The 23,274-nt window shown below is 51.4% G+C and overlaps 2 protein-coding genes across 5 annotated transcripts in view; one reads left to right on the top strand and one right to left on the bottom strand.

Annotated features, from left to right (window-relative positions):
• Positions 1-2,857: 2,857 nt before the first annotated feature.
• Positions 2,858-18,200, bottom strand: RPUSD1 (RNA pseudouridine synthase domain containing 1). Of its 4 annotated transcripts, none has more exons than XM_075899807.2 (7): positions 18,063-18,200; positions 17,033-17,376; positions 14,901-15,131; positions 12,928-13,051; positions 9,894-9,996; positions 9,690-9,791; positions 2,858-8,317 (listed from the first exon to the last, which is right to left on the bottom strand). In XM_075899807.2, exons 3-7 carry the CDS (start codon positions 15,080-15,082, stop codon positions 7,917-7,919), a joined length of 912 nt encoding a protein of 303 aa, XP_075755922.2. In that variant the 5' UTR covers positions 15,083-15,131; positions 17,033-17,376; positions 18,063-18,200; the 3' UTR covers positions 2,858-7,916. The 4 variants fall into 4 exon arrangements, with proteins under 4 accessions (XP_075755922.2, XP_075755925.2, XP_075755923.2 ...); XM_075899810.2 differs by having other exon boundaries at positions 17,054-17,376; XM_075899808.2 differs by having other exon boundaries at positions 17,190-17,376.
• A 34-nt stretch (positions 18,201-18,234) lies between these two features.
• CHTF18 (chromosome transmission fidelity factor 18) overlaps positions 18,235-23,274 on the top strand; it is a 50,462-nt gene continuing 45,422 nt past the window's right edge. The window contains exons 1-5 of the mRNA XM_075899806.2: positions 18,235-18,421; positions 19,325-19,588; positions 21,318-21,462; positions 22,216-22,414; positions 22,551-22,640. Of these exons, the coding sequence (XP_075755921.2) occupies positions 18,337-18,421; positions 19,325-19,588; positions 21,318-21,462; positions 22,216-22,414; positions 22,551-22,640 (783 nt within the window). The 5' untranslated portion in view covers positions 18,235-18,336. The remainder of the gene's footprint in view (positions 18,422-19,324; positions 19,589-21,317; positions 21,463-22,215; positions 22,415-22,550; positions 22,641-23,274) is intronic.

Genomic DNA, 23,274 nt, shown 5'->3' with positions numbered 1-23,274 from the left:
CTGGCCCACCAAGCCACAGCATCCAGCCCACCACTGTCCTGTGACCCAGTCGGAGCCTCGGCCTCCCTCCCCTTAACCCTCTGCCTCCCATCCTGCCCTCCTGCCTCAGGTCACAACCTTCTCCCAGACCCTGCACCTCTCCTCCAGGTGAGAATCTTCTCCTGCACCCATACCTCCTCCCAGACCCTGCGCCCCAATTCTCTACCCCAGGTCACAACCCCCTCCTTCACTCAAACTCCCTCCCAGACACCCCCCCTTGTGCACCCCAAACTCCTACCCCAAGCTCCATGCCATTAACGTCATGGAACAGTGCAGCCTTGGGCCCCTTACCAAATTCTCGGAGTTGCTCCCCCCCAAAAAATTATATTGCCTGCCCCGTATCTAGTGACTGGAGGCATTAATAGCGCCCTGCAGATATATGAAATTTGGGCTTGCATCCACCTCCGTGCATGGCGAGCTGCCGATTAGCAGGGCTGTCGGCATTAAGAGTCTGAGCGTGAGCGTGAGCTACGATGGAAATCCCACAAAGAACCCAAATCCCCATGTCTCCCTCCCAGTGAGGTGGGGACCGGCTCTTCTCCTTAAATACTTAGGGCTAATTTCACCTCCCGGAGGGCCTTGTCAGCCTTTTTCTCCTCACAATTGGCTAAACGTTCGTTAGCGGTGAAGCCCCTTGCTCCCTATTTCTCCCTCGAGTCGCTACTGACGAGGGCCTGCGACAGCGTAGCCCGGGCACTGCGATGGGTGGGATTTCCCTGCGAGCCGGAGCCGGACGAAAGCCTGTGTTTTCATAGCAGATAGGAGCCAAGGAATTCCAGCCGGGCCAGTCTGGGCTCATTCCTTAAGCCCCTCCTGGCTGGTGTGGCCTTTCTTGAACTGCCAAAAATTGCTCTGCCTTCCAGGGTTTAATCAGGGATCTGTGGGGGCAGGGGGGTTGAATCTCCTGTCACTTGGCATCCAAACCTGCTTCTCACCCACTCCAGGGAATCCCCGCCTGAACGTGCCTGGGCTGCGCGTTGGGAGACTCAAAGGCAAATCAGTGCTAGCTGGCTTCAAGCGAAGGGGAGTGGAGGGGGCTGGAGAGCGCGGCGGGGGCTGCCGCTGCAAGGAGGAAGTCGAGTCGGCTTGCAGCGGTCACATTTCGGGCATTTGGAGCATGAGGCGTGGCCCGGGCGAGGCAACGCCACGGGCGGTGCGCAGAGAACACCCCTGCTGCTCCCTCGCTCGCAGCTCTGAGGCGTGGAAGCAGCATCCGAGAGGCACAGGGACTCAAGTGTGAGCAAAGGGAACGTGAGCTTGGAGGGGTCAGACTCCACTGTAAAGAGCCCGTGAAGTTCTAGAGCGGGGGGGAGACACGTCCCTTCCCCACCTGTCCCAGGCGGCCTGGCTCTAGGTGACTGGTTTAGGCAACTCATAAAGACCATCAAAAGTCCCATTCATTAGAGCAGCCAGACCGGGTCAGGTCAAAGGTCCATCTAGCCCAGTGTCCTGTCTGCCGACAGTGGCCCATGCCAGGTGTCCAAGGGGAATGAACAGAACAGGGAATCCTCAAATGATCCATCCCGTCACCCATTCTCTCTTTCTGACAGAGGCTAGGGACACCATTCCTACTCATCCTGGCTAATAGCCACTGATGGACCAATCTATCTTCCATGAATTTATCTAGCACTTTTCTGAGCTCTGTGAAACTCCTGGCCTTCACCACATCCTCTGGCAAGGAGTTCCACAGGTTGACTGTGTGCCGTGTGAAGAAAAAACTTCCTTTGGTTCGTTTTAAACCAGCTCCCTATTCATTTCATTTGGTGATCCCTAGTTCTCGTGTTATGGGAGCAAGTAAATAACTTTTCCTTATCCACTTTCATATAACATCCACAGGGTGACAGAGGTGCGAAGAGAGTGTCTGGTTTCAGCAAGTGTGAGAGTGTGGACGGAGTGTCGGATTTAGGCTATGAATATTGGTGAGAGCATAATTTCCAGCCCCCTGCTAGGGAAGATTATAAAGACAATAACTGGTCTCCAATGAACAAAGCACTTTAAACTATGCTTCATCCTTAGTTTTCCCTACAAGATCACCATGGAGGGAATGGCCTCTCTCCCTAAGGTCCTTAGCTGATCCTCGCCACTGCAGACCTCCCAGTTTTCATGAATGCCTCCTCCCACCTCCCCTGTAGGGAAGGGTAGTCCTACTGCCACTACTCCGGTGGGGAACTGAGTCACAGAGCAACAACCCAACTCATCCCAAGGTCTCACAGGCAATGAGGGGTGAAGCACGGAACTGAACCTACCTACTGGACTCTCCTTGGTGCTCTCCGGAGTCTGTTCCTTTAGCAAAGGAAACTTGTTCAGTAGCGTTGGTCGAATGGAGATAGCTACGCATGAGGATACCAGGAGGAGCAGTGTAGAAAGCTTTGCCTTTGTCTAAGGGGCTAACAACACTGGCTGTTTATTTTTTAATATGACAGCATCCCTTTCGTGCAACACCCTGTGGCTGTGTCTAGACTGCAGGGTTTTTTCGAAAAAAGTAGCCTTTTTTCGAAAAAACTTCACCTGCGTCTAGACTACAGCCGTGTTCTTTTGATTTAATTTCAAAAGAATGCAGCTTTTCTTTCGACGGCGGTACTCCTCATTTCATGAGGAAGAACACCTTTTTTCGAAAGTGCTCTTTCGAAAAAAGGCGTTCTTGAATGCAAACAGGGCTTTTTCGAAAGAGAGCATCCAGACTGTCTGGGTGCTCTCTTTCGAAAAAGCGCTTTGCTTTTTCGAAAGCACTGCTTGCAGTCTAGACGCTCTTTTTCGAAAGAGGCTTGCAGTCTAGATGTAGCCTGTGTGTGTAAACTAAACAGGCCTTGGGTACAAACACGGTGCACAATTAGTGGTTTAATACAGGAATGTCCACATATGCATTAACAATAAATAACAACGGTTATCCTGAGATTTACAAAATGTCACAGAACACAGCCACAAGAACAACCCACCACACGTTAAAAATACATCACTAGATCAATTTAAGGCATCTAACAAATTTCCCAACAGAAGTGACCGTCAAATCTCTACCACACAATACTCACAGATGAGGATTTAAAAGAGCAAACACTGTCCAACCAGGTGCCAGGGTGGAAGCGTGTGAAAGCGTTATTGCAAAATATATTTCTCAATCCACAATTCGGAAAATTTCAGGAGAAAAATATTCATCTCTCATTCCTGCAGCCTTGGATAAAAGTGCAATACAAAAAGCGTCAGTCCTCCCGAGTGTGCAGAGCAGGCAGAACGTGCTGTGGTCTTTGCCCCTACGTTTGGTCCCAGGGTTCTGGATGGAATGTTTTCAAGATTTCAAACATGTGGGACAAGTTTCGTCGGCCAACAGGTGAACGAACACGGAGGGGCGCTCAACTCACCGATCGGGTGGCCCAGACAATGGCTTAATTTCCTCTTTGTGTGTGTGGGGGGAGGCGACCGTGTGAATACTGGATCATCACAGCTAGGACAAATTGAGATCTTCGTGGGCACAGGCAGACACACTCCAGTGTGAGCCAAATAGTCCCCCCCCCCCTCACACATATGCTGGTAGGACACTTTCTACATCTCTTACAGGGTACGATTCATCCATGGGTACGTGTCCTGCGCACGGCCCTGAATTGCCCAGGACTGTCTGTGCCGTCTCTCCCCCACAGTGAATTTCCCCTTCCCATGCGGGTCAGGGAAGTCACTTTACTCAGAAAACGGGCGCTCATCTTTGGCTTACAGTTAAAGGAATCTCCTCAGACTATGGTACTTCCCAGCGGCTTTCACTCCCTACGCTTCCCCCCCCCCCATACACAGAGTGTGCAGCGTGGGTGTGGCTGGGACCTTTGGTGCTGACGTTATTGGTAAAAGAACTTCTCATCCTTTGGTCCTCTACTTCCCCAAATACCCCATCTCCTTCCAAACAGACAGCTCACATCCGCCTGTGCAGTAGGGATGTCACCCGTTAACCTTGGCAGGTGATGCTTATCGCTAACTAGTTAACTAACAGCCTGGCTGGGAGGCAGCAGCCCCCACCTGCCCACAATGAGGTGGATCTGGCCCAGCTGGAGCAGTGCAGCTACCCCTGCCCGACCCGGCCTGCCACGGGCAGGGGGTTGCTCCAGCCCGGTTAACCACAGTGTTTAACTGGTTAACCAGGATTTTACATCCCTATTGTGCAGGCGCGGTATGTAACCTCCAGCCAGTAATGCTGAGAATCAGGACTGCCCAGAGCCAATGCTAATCCATGCAGTGCTCCTCCAGCTCACGACTCTGACAATCACGCCTCAGCCAACGGACGCCGGTCACGTCGTCTGACTCACCCCATCTCCAGCAGACTCTGGAGCAAGAGAGGTGTTTTCTGCCTTCCTGCAAAACAGCAGCAGCTGAACTCGGATACTCAATGGGGAGGCTCAGATCCTAAAGCAAACCGAGCTGGAGTCTGCTTCCCGTAGCTATTAAAATTTGCTCCACGCTTTGCTCCTAACGAATGTCTCTCAGGATCAATTCCCATTCATCCGTGGGCTGATCGCTGCTTCAGGCTTGAGTGGGAATAGTGTAGGGAAGACCCATGAAAAATAATGACCCAGGTGTTCTCCAGCCCTAACCATCGGTGACACCTGCACAAAATATCAAGCAATAAAGTGCCAAAGAGGCAGATTCTCCTATCAACGCATCAAAAGCTGATGGCAAATGGCTCTCTTAAGAACCCATCTCATAGCAAGTCCGTACAAGCAGTCCTGTGGCACCTTAGAAACTAACAGATTTATTTTGGCATCCGCTTTCATGGCTCAAAACCATCAGCATCATGCATCTCGTGAAGTAGTTTTTACCCGCAAAAGCTGAGGCCCAAATGAGTCCGTGCATCTCCAAGGCTATGTCTACACCACAGCACTATTTTGGGATTCCGAAAGTATCCTGAAACAGCTATTGCACGTCTTTTTCAGCTCGCCCGTTATTTTGAGAGATAACGGGCTCGCTATTCTGACGTCCCTGTAAACCTCGTTCCACGAGGGTTAAGGGACGTTTCAGAACAGCGCTTTATTTCGAGGTACGGGTGCAGTGTAGATGCACCCCACGGTGCCACGGGACTCCTCATTGGCTTTGCAGATGCAGACTAACCCAGCGCCCCCTCTGAGACAAGTCCACACAGCAACCGGAAGCTGCAGAAACGCACAGGCATCCTGTAGTGCAATGAAAAGTAATCCGATAGGACACGAACCCTCCTTCTAGTGGGTGTGGCAGTCTGAGCTCCATGTGGTCCAGAAGCGGAACATACCAGCCACGGTGCAGGAAACAAGCAGGCCAGTGCGCATTATTTTTGCAGCTGAGACTGTACTGAGGACATATCCAATGGTATCTATGGAAACAAGTGACCACAGCCATTCTAAGGGGCAAAAATACAAGCATGCAGCCAAACCAAGCTTGATTGAAGTCAGTGGTTGTCCAACCAGGGGTCACAACCCAGCACTGGGGCTCGGTGCTGCAGGGGGGTCAGGAGAGCAGTGGTGGGCCTAAGGCAGCTCCCTGCCTGTCCTGGCACCACAGATGGCGCTGCACCCCAGAAGTGGCCGGCAGCAGGCCCAGCTCCTAGGTGGGGCGGGGGGGAGAACGCACCTAGCTCTGCGCACTGCCCCTGCCCTGAGCACCAGCCCCGCACTCCCATTAGCTGGGAACCTGCTGCCGGCTACTTCTGGGCGCAGCCTGGTCTGCGGTGCCAGGAGAGGCAGGAAGCTGCCTTAGCCCCCCCGCTGCATCGCTGACCGGGAGCCGCTCAAGCTAAGCTCCTCCTACCCCAGCCCTGACCCCTCCCCCAAAAGCAGAGCCCCTTCCTACAGCCCAAAGCTCCCCTCCTCGGCCCCACCCCGGAGCTCACACTAGTCAAATTATATTGGGTCGCAGGCACCAACAATTTTCTTCAACTGGGTCATGAGAAAAAAAAGTTTGAAAACCACTGACTGAAGTGACCCCACAGAATGTTCGTTTCCACATCTCATGGGTAGCGATGGGAGTTCTTTCACCTCTCCCCGCGGACAGATTTCTCATCTGGGGCAACACGCAGGTGGATTCTCTTAGACACGAGAGGGTGCAGCGTTAGAAAGACAAGGTGGATGAAGTAGTATCCTTAACTCTGACCTTCAGAAAAGCTCTGTAGAAGCTCAAAAGCTTGTCTCTTTCACCCAGAGGTTGGTCTTACCCACCTGGCTTCTCTCATACCCTGGGATTAGCATGGCTACCACACTGAATCGGTTCGCATGGTCACTTGCACAATAGGCTGGGGATTAAGGGACCCTACAGGCGTACACTGATGTGACAGCTCAGGGCTTAGCTAATAAGGTGACAGGTGCAATATAAATACTAGGATGCACAGGGCACAGTGGATCTAAGCGGGCTATCCTGGTTTACTGTCGCAATAATCCATGGCCTGGCTCACAGAATTCCAGGACAACGTTATCCCATTATTTCAAAACTACCGTTAAACGCTGAAGAAAAAAGTTTTAAAAATGGCCCCGCAGAAGATATGAATTAGATTTGCAAAGCAAGGAAATTCCTCGGGTGAGGCAAACCCTCAATTCGCGACTCTCCCAAAACAGGGACACTGCGTTCTCCCCTTAAATCAAAGCTTCCTCGCTCTCGTTTGTGAGCATCCGCCCCTTAGCACTCCTTCGGTTTTGTGGGTTTTCCTCTAGTCTCACTGCTGGAATCCCAAGACAATTTAAACAGGGGGTCTCTGAAGCCTGATGCTTCTTCTGGCACCATCTAGTGATGAAAGCCGGGCAGTGCCTGGTCACAGGCATTAGGAGAGAAAGGTGATTTTTCACGAATTGACTTCGGGTTGTGATTTCCTGCTAAGAATTGCAGAAAATGCCCATTTTGGTTCTAAGCAGGAGTCAGATGTGCATCGCCAGGCAAGCACCAGCTCTTGGAAAAGGAGCGTAGCAGTGCAGGGTGTAATAAAATCTCACCACCCGTAGGAAAAAGTCTTGGGGTGTTGGGTATTTTTAAATCTGCTCCTAGTGCCACGGTACTAGAAGTGTGAGGTTACAAACATCAGACTGATAGCCTTGCGGAAATACTACAGGACTGTATCCCGTGTCGAATTTCCATAGAAAGTTTAAAATTCATCAGTGTTCATTCATGTAAAACCTTTTAAAAATACAAATGGTCTAAATGCAGCGGTGACAGGCCCAGACTCGGGAAAGCTAGAGTCCGACGCGCGCCCATCAGAGGAACCTCCTAGCGGTGGTTTAACTGGGGTTCACCCGCATGGGGAATTAGTGGCAAAGCATGCGGCTGATTCTTTTAGCGGGATCAGTGCAAAATGCTACATGCTCCTTCCTTACACCCTGCACTGGAAGACAGCAATAGCTAGTAGGAGTCAGCGAGTGCATGCGATCGCTCCGTAGACGGGAATGGGGAAGCAAAAGCAGATCGAAATATTCCAGCCAGAAAGAAATCAGGTTCACACCTCTTCTTTATGACTGATTCCCTTTGGATCTTGGCAATGTTTCAGACTAGGGGCTTGAAAGAAGCGCCACCATTTTCTGCCCAAGCTCCGTAACGGCTGACATGCAGCGAGCAGGTTTAGCGCTAAAACAAAAGTGCCAGGGCTCCTGCCTCTTTTCGGATACGGTGCACAACATTGCGATCCTATCGCTGAGTTGCAGAGCAAGGAAAAGTGCCCCCGGAGGGGGTGGGGTGGTGTTTCACTCATGAAAACCAAAATGCCAGGTGGTGCTAAAATTCAGTCCAATTTCACTCCCAGACATGAACCCCTGGAAGCGCCATTCGGAGAGAGGCATAAAAACGTGCTGATGCGGCAACGTGTTGGGTGCTGGGGGGATGGGGATCGGCCAGGTGCCACTGTGATCAAACGGGGGAGCGGGTCTGAAAGGCATAGCACCAGCAGCAGCTCATTCCAGGGCCCACTCTGCCAACCACTGCTCACACTTGGCTCGCTCTTCCTCCGTCTCCAGGCTCTTGGCTTTGCTGGGCATCTCCTCTTCCCCGCTACTAAGAGATGCTTCCCGGTGCCTTGCCTCTTCCTCCACCCGGAGGGTCTTGTCCTTCAGTTCCTGGATCATCTCGTCCAGTCGGTGAACCACGCGGTGTGGGACCCAGTTGCTATCCAGCGAGGTCAGGAAGGGGTCAGGAGCTCTCACCTCAATTAGTTCCTTGCCGGCAGGGATCCGCAGGTAGTGGGCATGAAGCATCATTCTGTACGGGCTGCTGTCCTTCTTCAAGCTGTAGGTGAAGTCCCCCACGATGGGGTGTCCGGCAGCGCTGCAGTGAACTCGGAGCTGGTGTGTCCGGCCTAAATGGAACACGGGAATCAAAGCGTTAAGGACGCAGCGTCCAAACACGGAGAGCGAATCCCTGTGTGGTTGGAAGAGAACGCGCTGTCGGCTTTGACCTTTGGAGACACGGGCTCAAGAGCTCATTTAGGTCATGGCTGACACGGAGTTTGGTTTTCATCTCCTCCTAGACCCCCAATGGTTCTGCTCCTCGGTGCAGAACCGAGTAACCCTGTAAGTGAGGCCCAGGGCTGGAAACACCAGATGACTGGGGCTTCTCCGAGCAGGATCTCCTGCTCCTTCCCTCCAGCTTTCTTGCCTCAGAGAGACTCTGTCTTTTAACAGATGAGACCCACCCAACCGCACCGTCAGGGTGAGTCAGCAGAACAGCTCTGCACCCTGCTCTAGGCTCTAGAGCAGGGGTCGGCAACCTTTCCGAAGTGGCATGCCGAGATTTAACCCTCCTGCCCTGGTCTCCGCTCCGGCTTGTCCTCTCATGCTTTCACAGTTTCGCTTTTTTTTTTTTTTTTTTTTTTTAAACAATAAGGGTCCATCTACACTGCATGGCTACATAAGCTGCACGTTACATCGAAATATTTTTCGAAATAACGGGTGCGCTATTTCGCCATTCCGGCAAAACTCATTGCACGAGGGATGAAGGATGGCTCGAAATAGCGTGTTTATTTTGCAATCCGATGCTGTGCGGATGCGCCAAATTTCAAAACAGATTTGAGATGAGATATGAGATTTGCGTCACGCAAATTGCATATCTTATTTCAAGTTTAGGGGGCTGTGCAGATGCATGCTAAGCGATGAATATTAAACATAAAATAAGTAAAAATAAAAAGAGAAACTCAAAATAAACACCCTGAATCCCTTTGACAATAATAAAGCAACTAACACCATAAACAATCATTACCATAAAAATTTAAAAATAATGATAGGTATTCCTATAAAATACAAAAAATAATACTTCTTACTCAAAATTAAGTAAAAGCTCAAAAAAGGCCACCAGTGGGGTGGTTTAACACACACACACACACACACACACACACACACACACACACACACACACACACACACACACACACACACCAATAAAGCCCAACTATTAAACCCTTCAAAGTAGGGGTGTGAATGGTTAACAACACCCTTCCTAGTTATGGTCAGCGACTGCTCCAGCTCTGTGGGGCGTGGCGCACCACAGGTAGGGACACTCCAGCCTGGCAGACCAGCCCCTCCCTGACCGGGGCCACCAGAGAAGCTGCTGCCCGCCACGCAGCCTCCGTACACATGCGGGAGGGGAGTTGAGCTCCTGCCACATGCCGTAGGTTGCCGACCCCTGCTCTATAGTGCGCCATGCTAGGGCCGCCTCAGCCCTCTAGCTCTTACCCGTCAGCGGCTGCAGAAGCACTTTAGTCACGGGGTCGCCGCTGTACGATCCATGCTCCAGGACGGTCAGCTCGGACTGGCACGGCTTTGGATTTTCACAGCCTAGGACAAGGTGGGAAATAGGAGTTCAGGCCGATCCGCCCCCGCTGCCCGTCTCCTGAGACAAGCAGCGACAAGAGTGCACGAAAAGGCCCCCCCGCGTACCTTCCGTCCCTTCGATACACATCATGTGGGTCATGCCCTCTGTGGTGTTCTTCCCTATGGCATAGTGGATGGTCATTCGGCTTTCCCTCACGTGCCCCCTGACCTGCAAGACAGAAGAGCGTGGGTTCATTCACGGGACAAACCCCCCCCCCGAAACTCACTTCGGAACAGTTCCAGGACCCTGAAACCAAAACTTGGAACCTCTTCTGGGCCATCAACTCTGGGTGCAACTGTTCCCCCATGAAAACGGAGCCATGACACAAAAATCACGCTGACACCCAAGGGGAGACCCCAGCCCCAAAGCGCTTACACGCTAAGGTTCCCATCCTGAAACAGTGCGCACGCAGGCCACTGCGTCTCTGTAGAGTCCATTGGACTCTAGTGAATCTACCTTGCTCTGGCAATTTCCAAATCAGAACCTAAGTACTTGATTTGAAACAGCGGCAGCAGCCGGCTGTTAATATGACACAGAAAATACAGTTCGGACACACAAATCCCACGACTACGCACTCTCACAGCAATACTCATATATCCATGAACCGACTCTCTCACAAGCATATATAAAATCTTAGGTGGGTTACCAGAGAGGCTTTTGCACTAGAGCTTCCTAATTCCTGCAACACAACCAGTGGGCATCGATATCTCTGGCCACAAACACCAACAGTACTTCCTGTGATGTCTCTGTGAGGAAATCCCTCAGGTCTGCTGGACAAACGGATTCTGTCTCCGAAGCAGCGTGAAGCGACATTTATTCAACGCATGTTTGTTTTCTCCTGCGACGCTAAAGCCGTTTGTCTGAAATAGGGATGTCCGAGTTTAACCATTTAACCGATACGCGGAGGCTTATCCGTCAATCGTATCGGTTAAACTCAGCCAGCTGCCGGCAGGGCAGTGAAGCCTCCGTCCTGGGAGCCCAGCAGGCAAGAGCTGGCAGCCCCACTCCGCAGAGCCCGGGCGTATAACTGCTGAGAGGTTTTTAGCGGTTCCACGTTTACTGCATTAAACGATTTTTAACATTCCTAGCCTCAAAGTGGGTCTGAATTAATATGTCTCAGAGGGGGTAGCTGTGTTTCTCCATTCATGCTCATTGGAAGAAGTGGGTTTTGCCCACGAAAGCTCATGATACCATCTATAGTTTTGGTAATCTCTATGGGAATGTCTACACAGCAAAGTTATTTCGAAATAACTTTCCTAGCATCTACACAGCCAAACCGCTATTTCGAAATTAATTCGAAATAGCGGAGCGCTTATTTCAAATTTGGTAAACCTCATTCCACGAGGAATAACGCCAAATTTGAAATAGCTATTTCGAAATAAGGGCTGTGTAGACACTTATTTCGAAATAGGGGGCCTCCAGCCTTCCCAGGGTGCCCTGGTGGCCACTCCAGCCTCAACCAAGAACACTCTTCTCCCATACCTTCCAGATGGCAGCCTGCAGAATGTGCAGCCAGGCTCACAGCAACGCGTCCATGAGAAGCACCACAGTGCCCAGGGGCAGCTCTGGCTCCATGTTGCAGAGCGCTGTGGTGTCCCGAGTGAGGGCAACCAGAGCATGCAGAGACAAAATGCTTTGCTGTCCCTCATCGAGGTAGGCAAGCAAGCAGGGAAACCTGAGACCTGGCTGTCCGGGGGAGGCGGGGTCCCTTTAAGCACAGGCCTCAGATAGCCTCAGGCAGCAGCCACACAAAGTAACTCCTGACCTGATGCCCTGCTGGACCTGGTTCCGGCCGGCCTTAAATGTGATTCAGCGTCCACTCAGTGTGGACGCACTATTTCGAAAAAGCAAAACGCTATTTCAAAACGCATTTTGTGTGTAGATGTGTTATTGCAAATTAACTATTTCAAAATAAGATATTTCGAAATAACGCTGTAGTGTAGACATACCCTATGGTGCCACAGGGCTACTCGTTGTTTCTGAATTAATCTCGGCCAAATTGCTAGCGACATGATTCCCTTCAGTTCATATCTATAAACACAGCAACAGTGGGAAAGGCTTTCCTGGCTCAGCTGAGACAAAGTGACATTGCACCCACCGTTGCTACCCTGGACCAGAGCTGATCTCTTTGGGGCATTTATCTCCCTCCTCTCGATTCATATCTTATGTGTAGGGTTAAATCCCAATGACATCAAAGTTAAACACATGCTTCAATGCTTTGGTGAGTCAGGGTGCAAGTTCTGATGCCCATCTTCTCCACTGTGTGCGTCATTGTTATTAAAAAGAAGAGTTTAAAAACATTTCATGACACGAGATTCAAAAGGGAATAACGCACAAGGGCACAGGAAACCACCCACATTTCTCCTCAGCTACTAAGACGAAGGAATCCTTGTCCATCTGTCCATGAGACCGTTTGTTCAAGAACTCCTCCTAAACGGTAAAGAGCTGGGACCACCAAATTCGGTGGGCAGCTTCCTCTCCTCCTAACGTGAAGCAAAGTCAGGGTGTGGTTGTGCCAGGACAATGGGATGTACCTGGAATTTGATTGTTTCTTATAAAATGGAAAGGGGGGGATCGGGTAGGAGGGACAGTTATATTGCACAGTGACCACAGGGGGCAGCAACAGCTGTAACTCCACTGGGCCAGCAAGGGTGAAAAAAGGGACAACTATCTACTATATGTTTCCTTTCTGAGACGCTTTGTCCGGAAATGCTGCTGCTCTGGGCAAGGCAAGGCGGGTTGGGGGGGGGGGGGGTCCCTACAGCCTTTAGAAGAAAGACTCAGAGAAACCAGTTTGGGCCTTCAAACATGGAGCGAATAGGAAGAGGGGGAATTAGAAGGTTCCAAAACTAAGCCAGTCACCCGACCTTATTTTACGTGTTCCCTGAGCCTTCTGGTATAGCTTAGCTCTTAGTAACCGGTGTTGCTCCTGAACAGCTGTGAGCCAGATGTGCCTGCAGGATCCCAATCTGCAGCAGACAAACTACCGGTTTATGCACCTCGAAGAATAACGCTGTCATTAAAAAGGCGGGATGCCACGAACGATGGCCAGAGGGTGCAGGACCATGACAGAGCCCAGGCAGAGAGGGCGACGCTTACCAGAGCAAGGTAGGCCTTGGTCACCATCCGCTCCTTAAAACACTTGTATGCGCTACCGGCAGCAGCTTTGTTGAGCGCAACGCAGAGGGCCCCACTGGTGGAAAAGTCTAGCTGATGGCAAAACCTAGGAGAGACAGGTAGCGCAAGAGAGAGTCAGACACACTCTCCTCGGGATGCCGGGCAGCCACAGCTGGCTCTTTCCCCCATACTGTCGGAGTCTGGTGTAGTGGTTTGCGCGCCTAACTCCCAGAGGCGACTTTGAGAGTCCTACCCCAATAGGCTAATCCACGGAGCTGGTACACTTTGGCAGATGCTGGGGTTTGGCCCAAGCCCAGGCGCCATTTCAAAGGGACGTCTTCTACCGGGTCTATCTATACTTTTAATTCTCAGTTGGGTTGCTGGGTAGCGCCCATTCTCACAGCTGCGAGGGAAAGCTGCTCAGAGAGACGCTTTCCGCTGGCACGGAGCTCTGCTAAAATCAAGGGATTCCAAATGGCTTTGGCATCAGCCCACAGGATCTGCGCACTGAAGTCCGGGCCCGTCCTTACCCAGGCACTGAATACGCAGCTGCACAGGGGCACCGGAAAATGTGGGGCCCTGCTGGGTCTTAATGTTTGCCCACCCGCCTCTTCCTACCCCTGTTCTGTGGCTCTGCCTCCTCTGCAGAGGATCTGGTTAATTTCCAAGCGGAAAAAAAAAAAAAGCTTGACAGAGCTGTGAGCAGCACACAGAGCCCGGGGAACAGCCATGCCCATGGGAATGAAGCTGTTTCACTGGGATTTGAACCGCAGGCACACCCTGTCCAGCTCTGAATGTTCTGTTTGTCGGCATTTAAAATTGGCGCTAAAACCATTTCATTCGTGTGTGGGTGAAGATTATAAAATGGCACCTCTCAACGATTGTCTTCCCTCCTCCCCAGACTGCCCGTGGGCCGAGGGACCCCAGTTTAATAGTACTGCGCGGGCGCCTTAACTCCCTGACTTCGGCCTTGATCCTCACAGACGTGTGACTTCTCATGATTTCAGTGGGAATTAGGTGTCTAAATACCACTGAGGATCTGGGCTTCCGGGGATTCAACTTGATCACCCGCTGTGACGTAGTGGGGGAGGCCGTCTGCTCTGTAACCCGGGGTCCCCCTGCGCTGTGCTGTGTGATTCCTACTGACTCATCACGTGTATTCGCCCGAGGACCAGCCTGACCAGATAACAAGGCTCTTCTCCCAGGAGAGAGACAAAGGGAGGGAGGTGGAGACGAACACCTGGTTTGGGGGCAGGGTCTGGGAGCGAGGCAGTTTCTGGCTGGAGAACGTGAAGGGAACAACCTGGGCTGAGGGTCTCAGGAGGGCGATGGACCCCCCTAACCCAAGGGGTCTGAGGCATCCTGGCCTTGACTCGTAGCCTCGTCACGTCTGTGCTGGGCTGTATCCCGGAGAAGCAATAAACCCCCTCTGTTCTACTGGCTGGCGGAGTCTGTTTTTGCTGCTACGCTTTTGGGTGCAAGCGTAACCACCACCAGGCAGATTTGAACCTGGGACTTCCGGAGCTTAGCGTAGGAGTCCCTAGTGCTTGAGCTATAAAGTCGGCTGGCCCTAATTCCTATCCACCAAGCATTGTCTGCGTGGGATGCGTTCTGCTCTTCGCCTGTCCCAGGTTTCGGGGGCTTTAAATGTTCTCTCTTGCCCCTTCTCCTGGCTTTCCTGTCTCCTGTTCCAGCGGGTCGGCCTTGGTAAACGGTCACAACTTGGAGCACGTTCCGAAGGGTTTTTGTTGGGACGAATCTGTTCTAGCAGCCCATTTCAAAGTCAACCGCCCTGGCCTGTGAACATTTCACCCCCCAGCTCTCTACAGCCCCCGTTTTTGCAAGCTGCCTGTTCCTGGGACATCACGGCTGTCTCGGAGAGGGCATGACTCTAGAACCGCGGGACAGCACCTCTGTTGTGGCGAGAGGGGCGCTGCCCTTCCAGCTGCACCTACCTGAAGCCGTAATACGTGTCTGGGTCAGCCAGCTCTGGGAAGCGGTGCTTCAGCTGGCTCTGCAGGGTCAGTTTCTCGTACCACATCTTGCTGTCGATACGAACGTCCCAGTGCTTGTTGACCACGATGAAGTCCGAGCTCTGGTATAGGATGGACAAATTATCAATGCTGCCCGGCTCCATGGCCCTCTGCAGGGAAGGACGCGGGTCACGCTCCTTCGTTTGTAAAATCCTGAAAAACAAAACAACCCAAAGCATAAACACGGCTCAAACATTCACTGGATTCCTGTGATGCAGGGCAGAAGCACTGCCTTTCGCCAGCTGGTGCAAACGCCATGCCTCCCTTGGCCCAGCCTCGTTTCCGCAGTTGTTTGTTACAACCTCTTGACGGGTCCTCTCATAGAGAGACAGCAAGCTCCTTGGGGCAGGTTGGGTGGCCGATTCTCCCGACCAGACAGACCAGACGCAATTTGCGGCTATGGCAACTGGTCCATCTGGTCCAGGAGAGTTGGCATCCCTGTCTTGAATTAGGTTAATACTAGGGATGTTAGAATTTAACCCAGTGTTTCTTAAACTTTTTAAGACCGAGGAACACCAAACAATAATTTTTTTTATGCGGAACACCAAGGATTTTTTTGTTGAGCACAAAAAAAAAAAAAAAAGGCACCACCCCTTTAAGGAACACAGTTTAAGAAACACTGATTTAAACGATGCTCATCAGTTAAACTCTACCCCCCTCCCGGGAAGGCAGGCACTGGTGGCCCCACTCCCAACAAGGCTTCACTGCAGGCTCCGCAGTATGAAACTTACTTAAGCTTTATCCTGCGAAACCTACAACGTGCGTAACCACTATGATTTTTTTAGCAGTTACACGGTTACCTTCTTAAACATCTTTTAACATCCCTAGTTAAAACAGCAGCGATCGCAATGCAACCCTGATGGGCACAATGACAACACAATTAATAGTGTGTGCACTAATAGTGTGTGCACTATTATCGTTCACATCTGCACACACTCTGGCTAATCTCCTGCCCATCTGTCTGGCTGGCACTACGCCTGCTCTCAGGCCGTGCTCCACTATGCACTAGTGTGGGATGTGAATGGACTCTCCACTTCCAGCTGTGTACATAGGAGGGATGAAAGAGTTTAACCGGTTAACCGATAAGCATTATCTTGACTGGTTAACCTTGTTGGTTAAACTCCTGGCCACTGCTGGCGTCCTGTGGGTCCGGCTGCAGCTGAGAGCCTATGGGGCCAGCAGCCCATTTGAGTTTTTAACCATGTAACTGACTGAATTTCAATCAGCTGCACTTTATTATTATTTTTTTTCAATTTTTACATCCCTACTACATAGGGCAGCAAACCCTCTTGCTTCTACTCTCTATGGGTATGTCTACACTTGCTCCCTAGTTCGAACTAGGGATGCAAATGTAGGCGACCAAAATTGCTAATGAAGCGAGGATTTAAATATCATTAGCATGATCTCGCTGGCGTGTTACTCCAATCAACAGCTGGTTCGAACTAACGCGTTGATCACTTTTGAAACATATTTAAATCTCCGCTTCATTAGCAATTTCGGTTGCCTACATTTGCATCCCTAGTTCGAACTAGAGAGCAAGTGTAGACATACCCTGTGTTGCATTTGGGACTCACAATGCGTGGAGAATTAAAAGCCCTTATAATTAAAAATTTGTACAGAACCTCACATAACTGTGTCATGAGGCTCTTAAATGCTCCCACAATGCAAATAAGGAATGCACCCCTTGACGTGGAATTTACAACTAACACCGACTGGGGGGCAGATCAGAAATGTAGACACTGTAAAGCAGAGCTTCTCCAAAACAAACAGAAGCATTAATGTGCCAGTAAAAAATTATAATCCCTGGGAAATAATGAATTTGAAATATAAATATGGATCCATCTATTGGCTCAAATTGAAAAATTGCAGCCCTAAAAACTTGAAACCAAAGTGACAGTCCCAGCTGCAAGCAAGACAAAATGCAAAGACCATAAAGAGTGAAAGGTAACTTGGATTTTTAAAATCCTTTTAATTATTATAACAAAGGCTCTGTCTTTGCACTAGACAAATGGCTGCACCAGTGTTGTCGGTAAGATAATGAACAGTTTGCTTACAATAAATGATGTGAAATATACCAGTGTGCATTTAATGACAGCCGTCAATACAATCGGGACATAGCATGGGTTGTGTTCTTTCATCTCAGCACCATGCACTCTCCCATCCATCATCTCCAGGCCAATGTTCCCTTTAATGTTTTTCCTATCCACGTACGGAATAAATCTGATGACTCTGGTCTGGGTGGCCGCCCAAGCATTCAGTGTACTGGGAACACCGCTCCAGGGCACGGTACAAGATTATCCCCTCTATACGTGTATTTTCTCCCATATTTTGGATCGTTTGAGTGTGTGTCAAGCAATGAGGCTTCCTTTGCTCGCACTCAGGCTCCAATGCTGCACAGCTGGAGGAAAAAGGATGCAGGCCGTAGATGTGGGTACCCACATCCCCGTGTGGCCCCAGCTCTCACCCCCCACACTACCCCCCCCACCAGCTCTCACCCCCCATACTACCCCCCCCACCAGCTCTCACCCCCCATACTACCCCCCACCAGCTCTCACCCCCCATACTACCCCCCACCAGCTCTCACCCCCCATACTACTCCCCCACCAGCTCTCACCCCCCATACTACCCCCCCCCCCCACCAGCTCTCACCCCCCATACTACCCCCCCCCCCCACCAGCTCTCACTCCCCATACTACCCCCCACCAGCTCTCACCCCCCATACTACCCCCCACCAGCTCTCACTCCCCATACTACTCCCCCACCAGCTCTCACCCCCCATACTACCCGCCAACAGCAGAGGCGCCGGCAGGGGGTGGCTGTTCATTTGTGATGAGGTCAATTTACGAATCACGTGCCAGCAGCAGCCCTTAGCCTAGGCAAGTGCGTCCTTCCTCTCGCTGGACGAGGGGGGGGGGTCGGTCCAGGCCACTTACTCGTGCTCCCGCTGCCCGCACAGCCCAGGGGTGGCCGGTGCAAGCAGGGAGAGAAGGGAGGAAATTCATGCAACCCCCTCCCTCTGCCCCGGGGGTTGCCCTGCAGCAAAGACCCGCCTCCAGCATCCCCAACGCCCCGAGCGCCACCGACCTGCGGCTGCTGCAGCCCCGCGCTCCGGGCCGGGCGGAACAGGCGCCGCGGCTACATTGTAGCCATTCCAGCCGCGAGCCGCCCTAGCCGGAGCCCGCGCGGCGCGTGAAGGGGCCAGGCAGCCAATCAGCGGCCCGCGAAGCGGCCGGATGGAACGTTCCCCGGAAGGGCACGCGAGGAGGAGGAGGCGGAGGCGCGCGCGCGCCGGGTTTGCAGCTGCAGGGCGGCTGGGGCGGAGGGAGCCGGCCGGGCGGTGCAAGGCGGCGCTGGGCCCATGGAGGAGCCGGAGCTGTACGGCATTGAAGATGACTTCGAGCAGCAGTTTGCGGACGAGCTGGAGGTGCTGGCGGAGCTGGAAGGTGGGTGGCGCGGGGCTGCCTTGTTTCCTCTGCACGGGGAGCTGTGCAGGCTGGAGGCAGGGGCGGTGGCAGTTCTGCTTGCGGGGGGAGGGAGAGCAGCTGCCCCCCCAGGTCTGTTACAGAGTTCAGCCTGGCGTCTCGGCAGATGCAGCCTGGATCCATCAGCTGCTTGCCCCAGGAATAATGAGGAGTCTTGTGGCACCTTAAAGACCAGCAGATTACCCACAAAAGCTTATGCCCCCATCACAGAGCATGCTAAAAATGTGCGCTGTACCTCTCTTAATAGGATCTACCCATACTTAGGGCTCATCTCCCTGGGGCAAGCAACTGTCTTTAATTTTTGCTTGGCGCTGGACTGACCTGGGATGTGGTGTGACTAGCCAATGGGATTTCAAAAGAAGGGGCCTTTACCCAGGAAAGCTTATGCCTTAATAAAAATGTTAGTCCTCCAGACGAACAGGACTACCCTTCTGAGACTTGCCCCAGATAGGGGGTTGCCATGTTGCAGTGGGTACTTAATGCCGTTGTACATCAGGTTGGTCTTCTTGAACCTTGTCTGTGCTCCCTGACTAACAATGAATTTTCTCTGGCAGGGTTTGATGCCCTAAAAATATGCACTGTATGTGTCTTAATAGGACCCACCCACGCTTAGGTTCCATCTCTTTGGGGCAAGCATCTGTGTTTTAAACTTGTTTGGAGCACGACTGACCTGGGATGAGGTTTGACTAGCAAATGTAGATGGGATTTCAAAAGAAACCTGTTAAGCACAGCAGGGCGAAAGGACTGGTTTAGTGCTGTGCGTGCCCGCTGGCAGTCTGTGTGGCGCCTCCTAAAATCAGGCTTACTCATGGCTGCTTCCCCCATACAGAGGGGTCACATACATCACTGTAGTTTCTTTTCCAGGTAGCTCGTCTCAGCCATCGGTCCCGAAAATCTCCCAGCTCCGAAGCAAAAGGCAGACGTTTGAAGAAGCCATCTCAGCCGGGGATGTGGTTAAGGACTCTGCTGCTTCCCATGGCAAGCCATGCCAGGGAAAGGACTCTAAAAACCCAGGGGACGCCGTGGAGAGCCTTCTGGAACCTAACTCTAAGAAGCGGCACCTCCTGCATGAATCGGAGGAGGAGTGTTTGGAGAACTGGCCTCCTCACGAGCCTCCTGCTGCACTCAGTATGTCTTGGAAATGTTCTTTGGGTAGCTGTACAGACATGTAGGCGAGGCCCTTGTGTGCCTCCCTTTGGCTCCAGTTGGTGCTGTACCTTAAATGCCTTTTGTAGCCACTGTTCCCCTTTCCAGCTCCAGCTGTTGGCATAAGGCTAGTTTGGCCCTGTTTGCTCTCATCTAGGCTGTGTCTAGACTACATGGCTCCATCGATGGAGCCATGTAGATTAGGGTTGTAGGCAAAGTCAAATGAAGCCACGATTTAAATGATCGCGGCTTCATTTAAATTTACATGGCTGCCGCACTGAGCCGACAAACAGCTGATCAGCTGTTTGCCAGCTCAGTGCGCTAGTCTGGGCGCTCCCGTGCCGACATCAAAGCCCTTTGTCGGCAGCCCCGTTATTCCTCGTGGGATGAGGTTTACCGGGGCTGCCGACAAAGGGCTTTGATGTCGGCAGGGGAGCGTCCAGACTAGCGCGCTGAGCCGACAAACATGATCAGCTGTTTGTTGGCTCAGCGCGGCAGCCATGTAAATTTAAATGAAGCCGCGATTATTTAAATCGCGGCTTCATTTGCCTTTGCCAAAACAACAAATCTACATGGCTCCATCAATGGAGCCATGTAGTTTAAACGTACCCCTAGAGGGTAATGTGGACACTTGCCACCCATCTCCCAAGCCCGTGTTCATCTCTGAGGCAACTGAAGGTTTGTTCTCAGGGCACTGCAAAGATGGGCACGGAGCAGTCCCCAGAGGCATGGCCTTTCACCGGAAAAATTGACTGCCCGGAATCACCAATTCAAGAAACGTTTCTATGTCTTAGCAGGATGGGCTTGGTAACTTGGGCTGACGGCTTCCATTCCTGTCTCTGTTGTTGACTCGCTGGGCGAGTCAGTTGGCTGCACTGTGCCCATCTGTTAAACGGGGATGCATGGGAATCATTTAAAAAAAAAGGACAGAGAATATCTTATTGCGTCTATATCAGTCCATGGGACGCCCACATCTTGAATACTCCGTGCCGATGTGCTCGCCTCGTTTCAAAAAAGAGATCTTGGCATTGGAAAAAGTTCAGAAAAGGGCAACAAAAATGATTGGGGGTTTGGAATGGCTGCCATATGAAGAGGGATTAAAAAGACTTGGATGTTTCAGTTTAGAAATGAGGAGACAAAGGGGTATATGATAGAGGTCTATAAAACCATTATAGGTATGGAGAAAGTGAAGAAGGAAAGGTTATTTACTTGTTCCCATAACATAAGAACTAGGAGTCACCAAATGAAATGAATAGGTAGCAGGTGTAAAACAAACAGAAATATTTCTTCATACAGTGCACAGTCAACCTGTGGAACTTCTTGCTGAAGGATGTTGTGAAGACCAGGACATTAACAGGGTTCAAAAAAGAGCTAGATAGATTCATAGAGGTTAGGTCCATCAATGGCTATTAGCCAGGAGGGGTAGAAATGGTGTCCTTAGCCTCTGTCAGAGGCTGGGAATGGGTGACGGGTTAGATCACTCGCTGATTACCTGTCCTGTTCATTCCCTCTGGGGCATCTGGCATTCACCAATGTTGGAAGACAGGATGCTGGCCTAGGTGGACCTTTGGTCTGACCCAGTATGGCGGCTGTTATGCTTAAGTGCATTGAGCTCCTCAGATGAGAGGCGTTGTAAATACCTTTCCGTAAATACATTGCCTTTTGTAATCAGCATTACCGCCCCCGCCCCATTGTCTTTTGTGTTAAACAGCTCCTAAGCCAAAGCGACGAAGACTTGAAGCTGTTAAGAAGCTGAACTTTGGGGCAGAGGACCAATTGGCCGTTCCTGATTCCCCTCAGGATGATATTACCCCACCTCCTTCCCCCGGAGACTGCTCCAAACCGCCGAGTGCCAGGTGAACAGGGCCGGAATCCCTTTTCTCATTGTTTTGTCCCTGTTGCGAGGAAGGCCCTGGACAGTCAGTAATCGGTCTTGGACCTACACTGTTGTGGTAAATTAGAAGTCTTAGGCAGCTGGGGGTCAAATCTCCATTTTGGGTTCAAGGGAAAAGTATTTGGGTGGTTTTACCCTAGTCCGTTCTCTCTTCCTCTCCTCTCCCTGCCCCCTTCACAGAACTAAGAGCACAGACAGCTTCTTCCCCTCAGGGGTCCAGGGCTGGACTAGCAGAAGTCTCTCTCTCAATTTTGGTACCATGCTCACTGCAGTGATATTTGAGTGTCACTTGGGCATGTCGGGTGCACTGGGTCAGGTTCAGGGGCCTGGATAAGGAGGGAAGAGAGGACTGGAATTTCTAGGACATGAAGAGGGTCAAGATGGAATGGTGTGCGGAGGGGCCTGCGGTGTCCGCATTCAAAGTGCCGCAGGCCGGCATGTTGGTACGTTGGCGGGGCTGCGTGAGGAACCGCCAGTGCTAGAAGAGCGGGGAATGCGGCATGGCAAGCTTTGGGTGGATGACAGAGCTTTGTTGGGGAACTCGCCCAGCGTTTTCCTGCTTGGCTTTGTTGCCATTTCCCGGTGACTTAGGCCATGAAGCCTCCTTTTGGGCGTTTGAGATTGGAAGGTTTCCATTTGGAAGTAAGTTTTGCTGAGGCTATCCTGCTGGACGTCTAATTTCACGGGCACTTGTGTTCCCGATCTATCTTTAAAGGAGCACAAAGATCCTGAGCCCAGATAGCCTGGACGTAAGCGACATGGCTCCCCTGCGCATGACGCCACCCCCTGAAAAGGACCCCAAACGGGTACTCAAGCGCCCGCCCATCCTGGAGGACTATGTCAACGTGACGTCTACTGATGGCACCAGAGTCTTCATGGTTCTGAAGGAAGATCACTCCAGGACAGGAGTGGAGGTAGGATCTGGCAAGTGGGGGCTGGGTTGGTTAAGTTTGTTTTGTGGCCTCCAGTGCAGTGATGAAAGCTGAATGCTCCATGTCTCTTGCTAAGGGCGAAATGAGAACTCGTGCATTGTAAATATGATCTTTACAGCTCCCCGATTCTCTGGGCTGGAGCGTGCGAAGACCACTTCATTTACTGGGGGTGCCTTTTTCCTACCTGAAGGAGCAAGTGTCTGAAGAGGTATGGCACCCGGTTCCTATTTCTCGCTCTTCTCTCGGCTAATGATTGATGTTTCTAGGGTCAGGCATCAGTTCTGAGTGCCTCAATCTTTAAGTTCAATATGGTGTAGGCTTCTGCAATTCTCTATTGGCGTTTGTGGAACCTGTGAAAGAGTCAGTCTGTACATGTCTTAAGCTACGTACCCAGAATTGGTCACCCCTGAAAATCAAGGTGCCAGATGTTCTAAAGTATCGTCCACAGCTGTATTTTTCTGATCTGCCGCTTGCTTCCCATCTGATGGTGGAAATTAGAGCTGGGGGGAAAAGACTGGAGTAACATTTCCAAAAGAAAATAAGTGGCGTAGAGCCAAAGTCCTATTGGCTTCCAGTGACATTTAGCCACCTAAATTCCTAGGTCACTTTTGAAAGTGGAACGTAGTCACTTACGTGCTTTTGAACATGTCACCCCTTGTAAATTTATTCCTTGCGCTACATTCTCAAGTGCTTTGCCTAGCATAATGTGGCTCAAGTAACGTTCAAGATGGCTTCCCCCCACTTCGCTTTGGCTGAACTAACCCTTCTCCCTCCTTTCACATACGATATGGTTTCCAAGCATCGATCACCATCAGCAAAGCGGATCCCTAATCAGCATGGTC

Source organism: Pelodiscus sinensis, chromosome 15 (genome assembly GCF_052426305.1).
Source record: "Pelodiscus sinensis isolate ZL-2025 chromosome 15, ASM5242630v1, whole genome shotgun sequence".
In the NCBI taxonomy this organism is placed as follows: domain Eukaryota; kingdom Metazoa; phylum Chordata; order Testudines; family Trionychidae; genus Pelodiscus; species Pelodiscus sinensis.
Note: the sequence above shows the minus strand (reverse complement) of the source record. Positions and strands in the feature narration are given on the sequence as shown.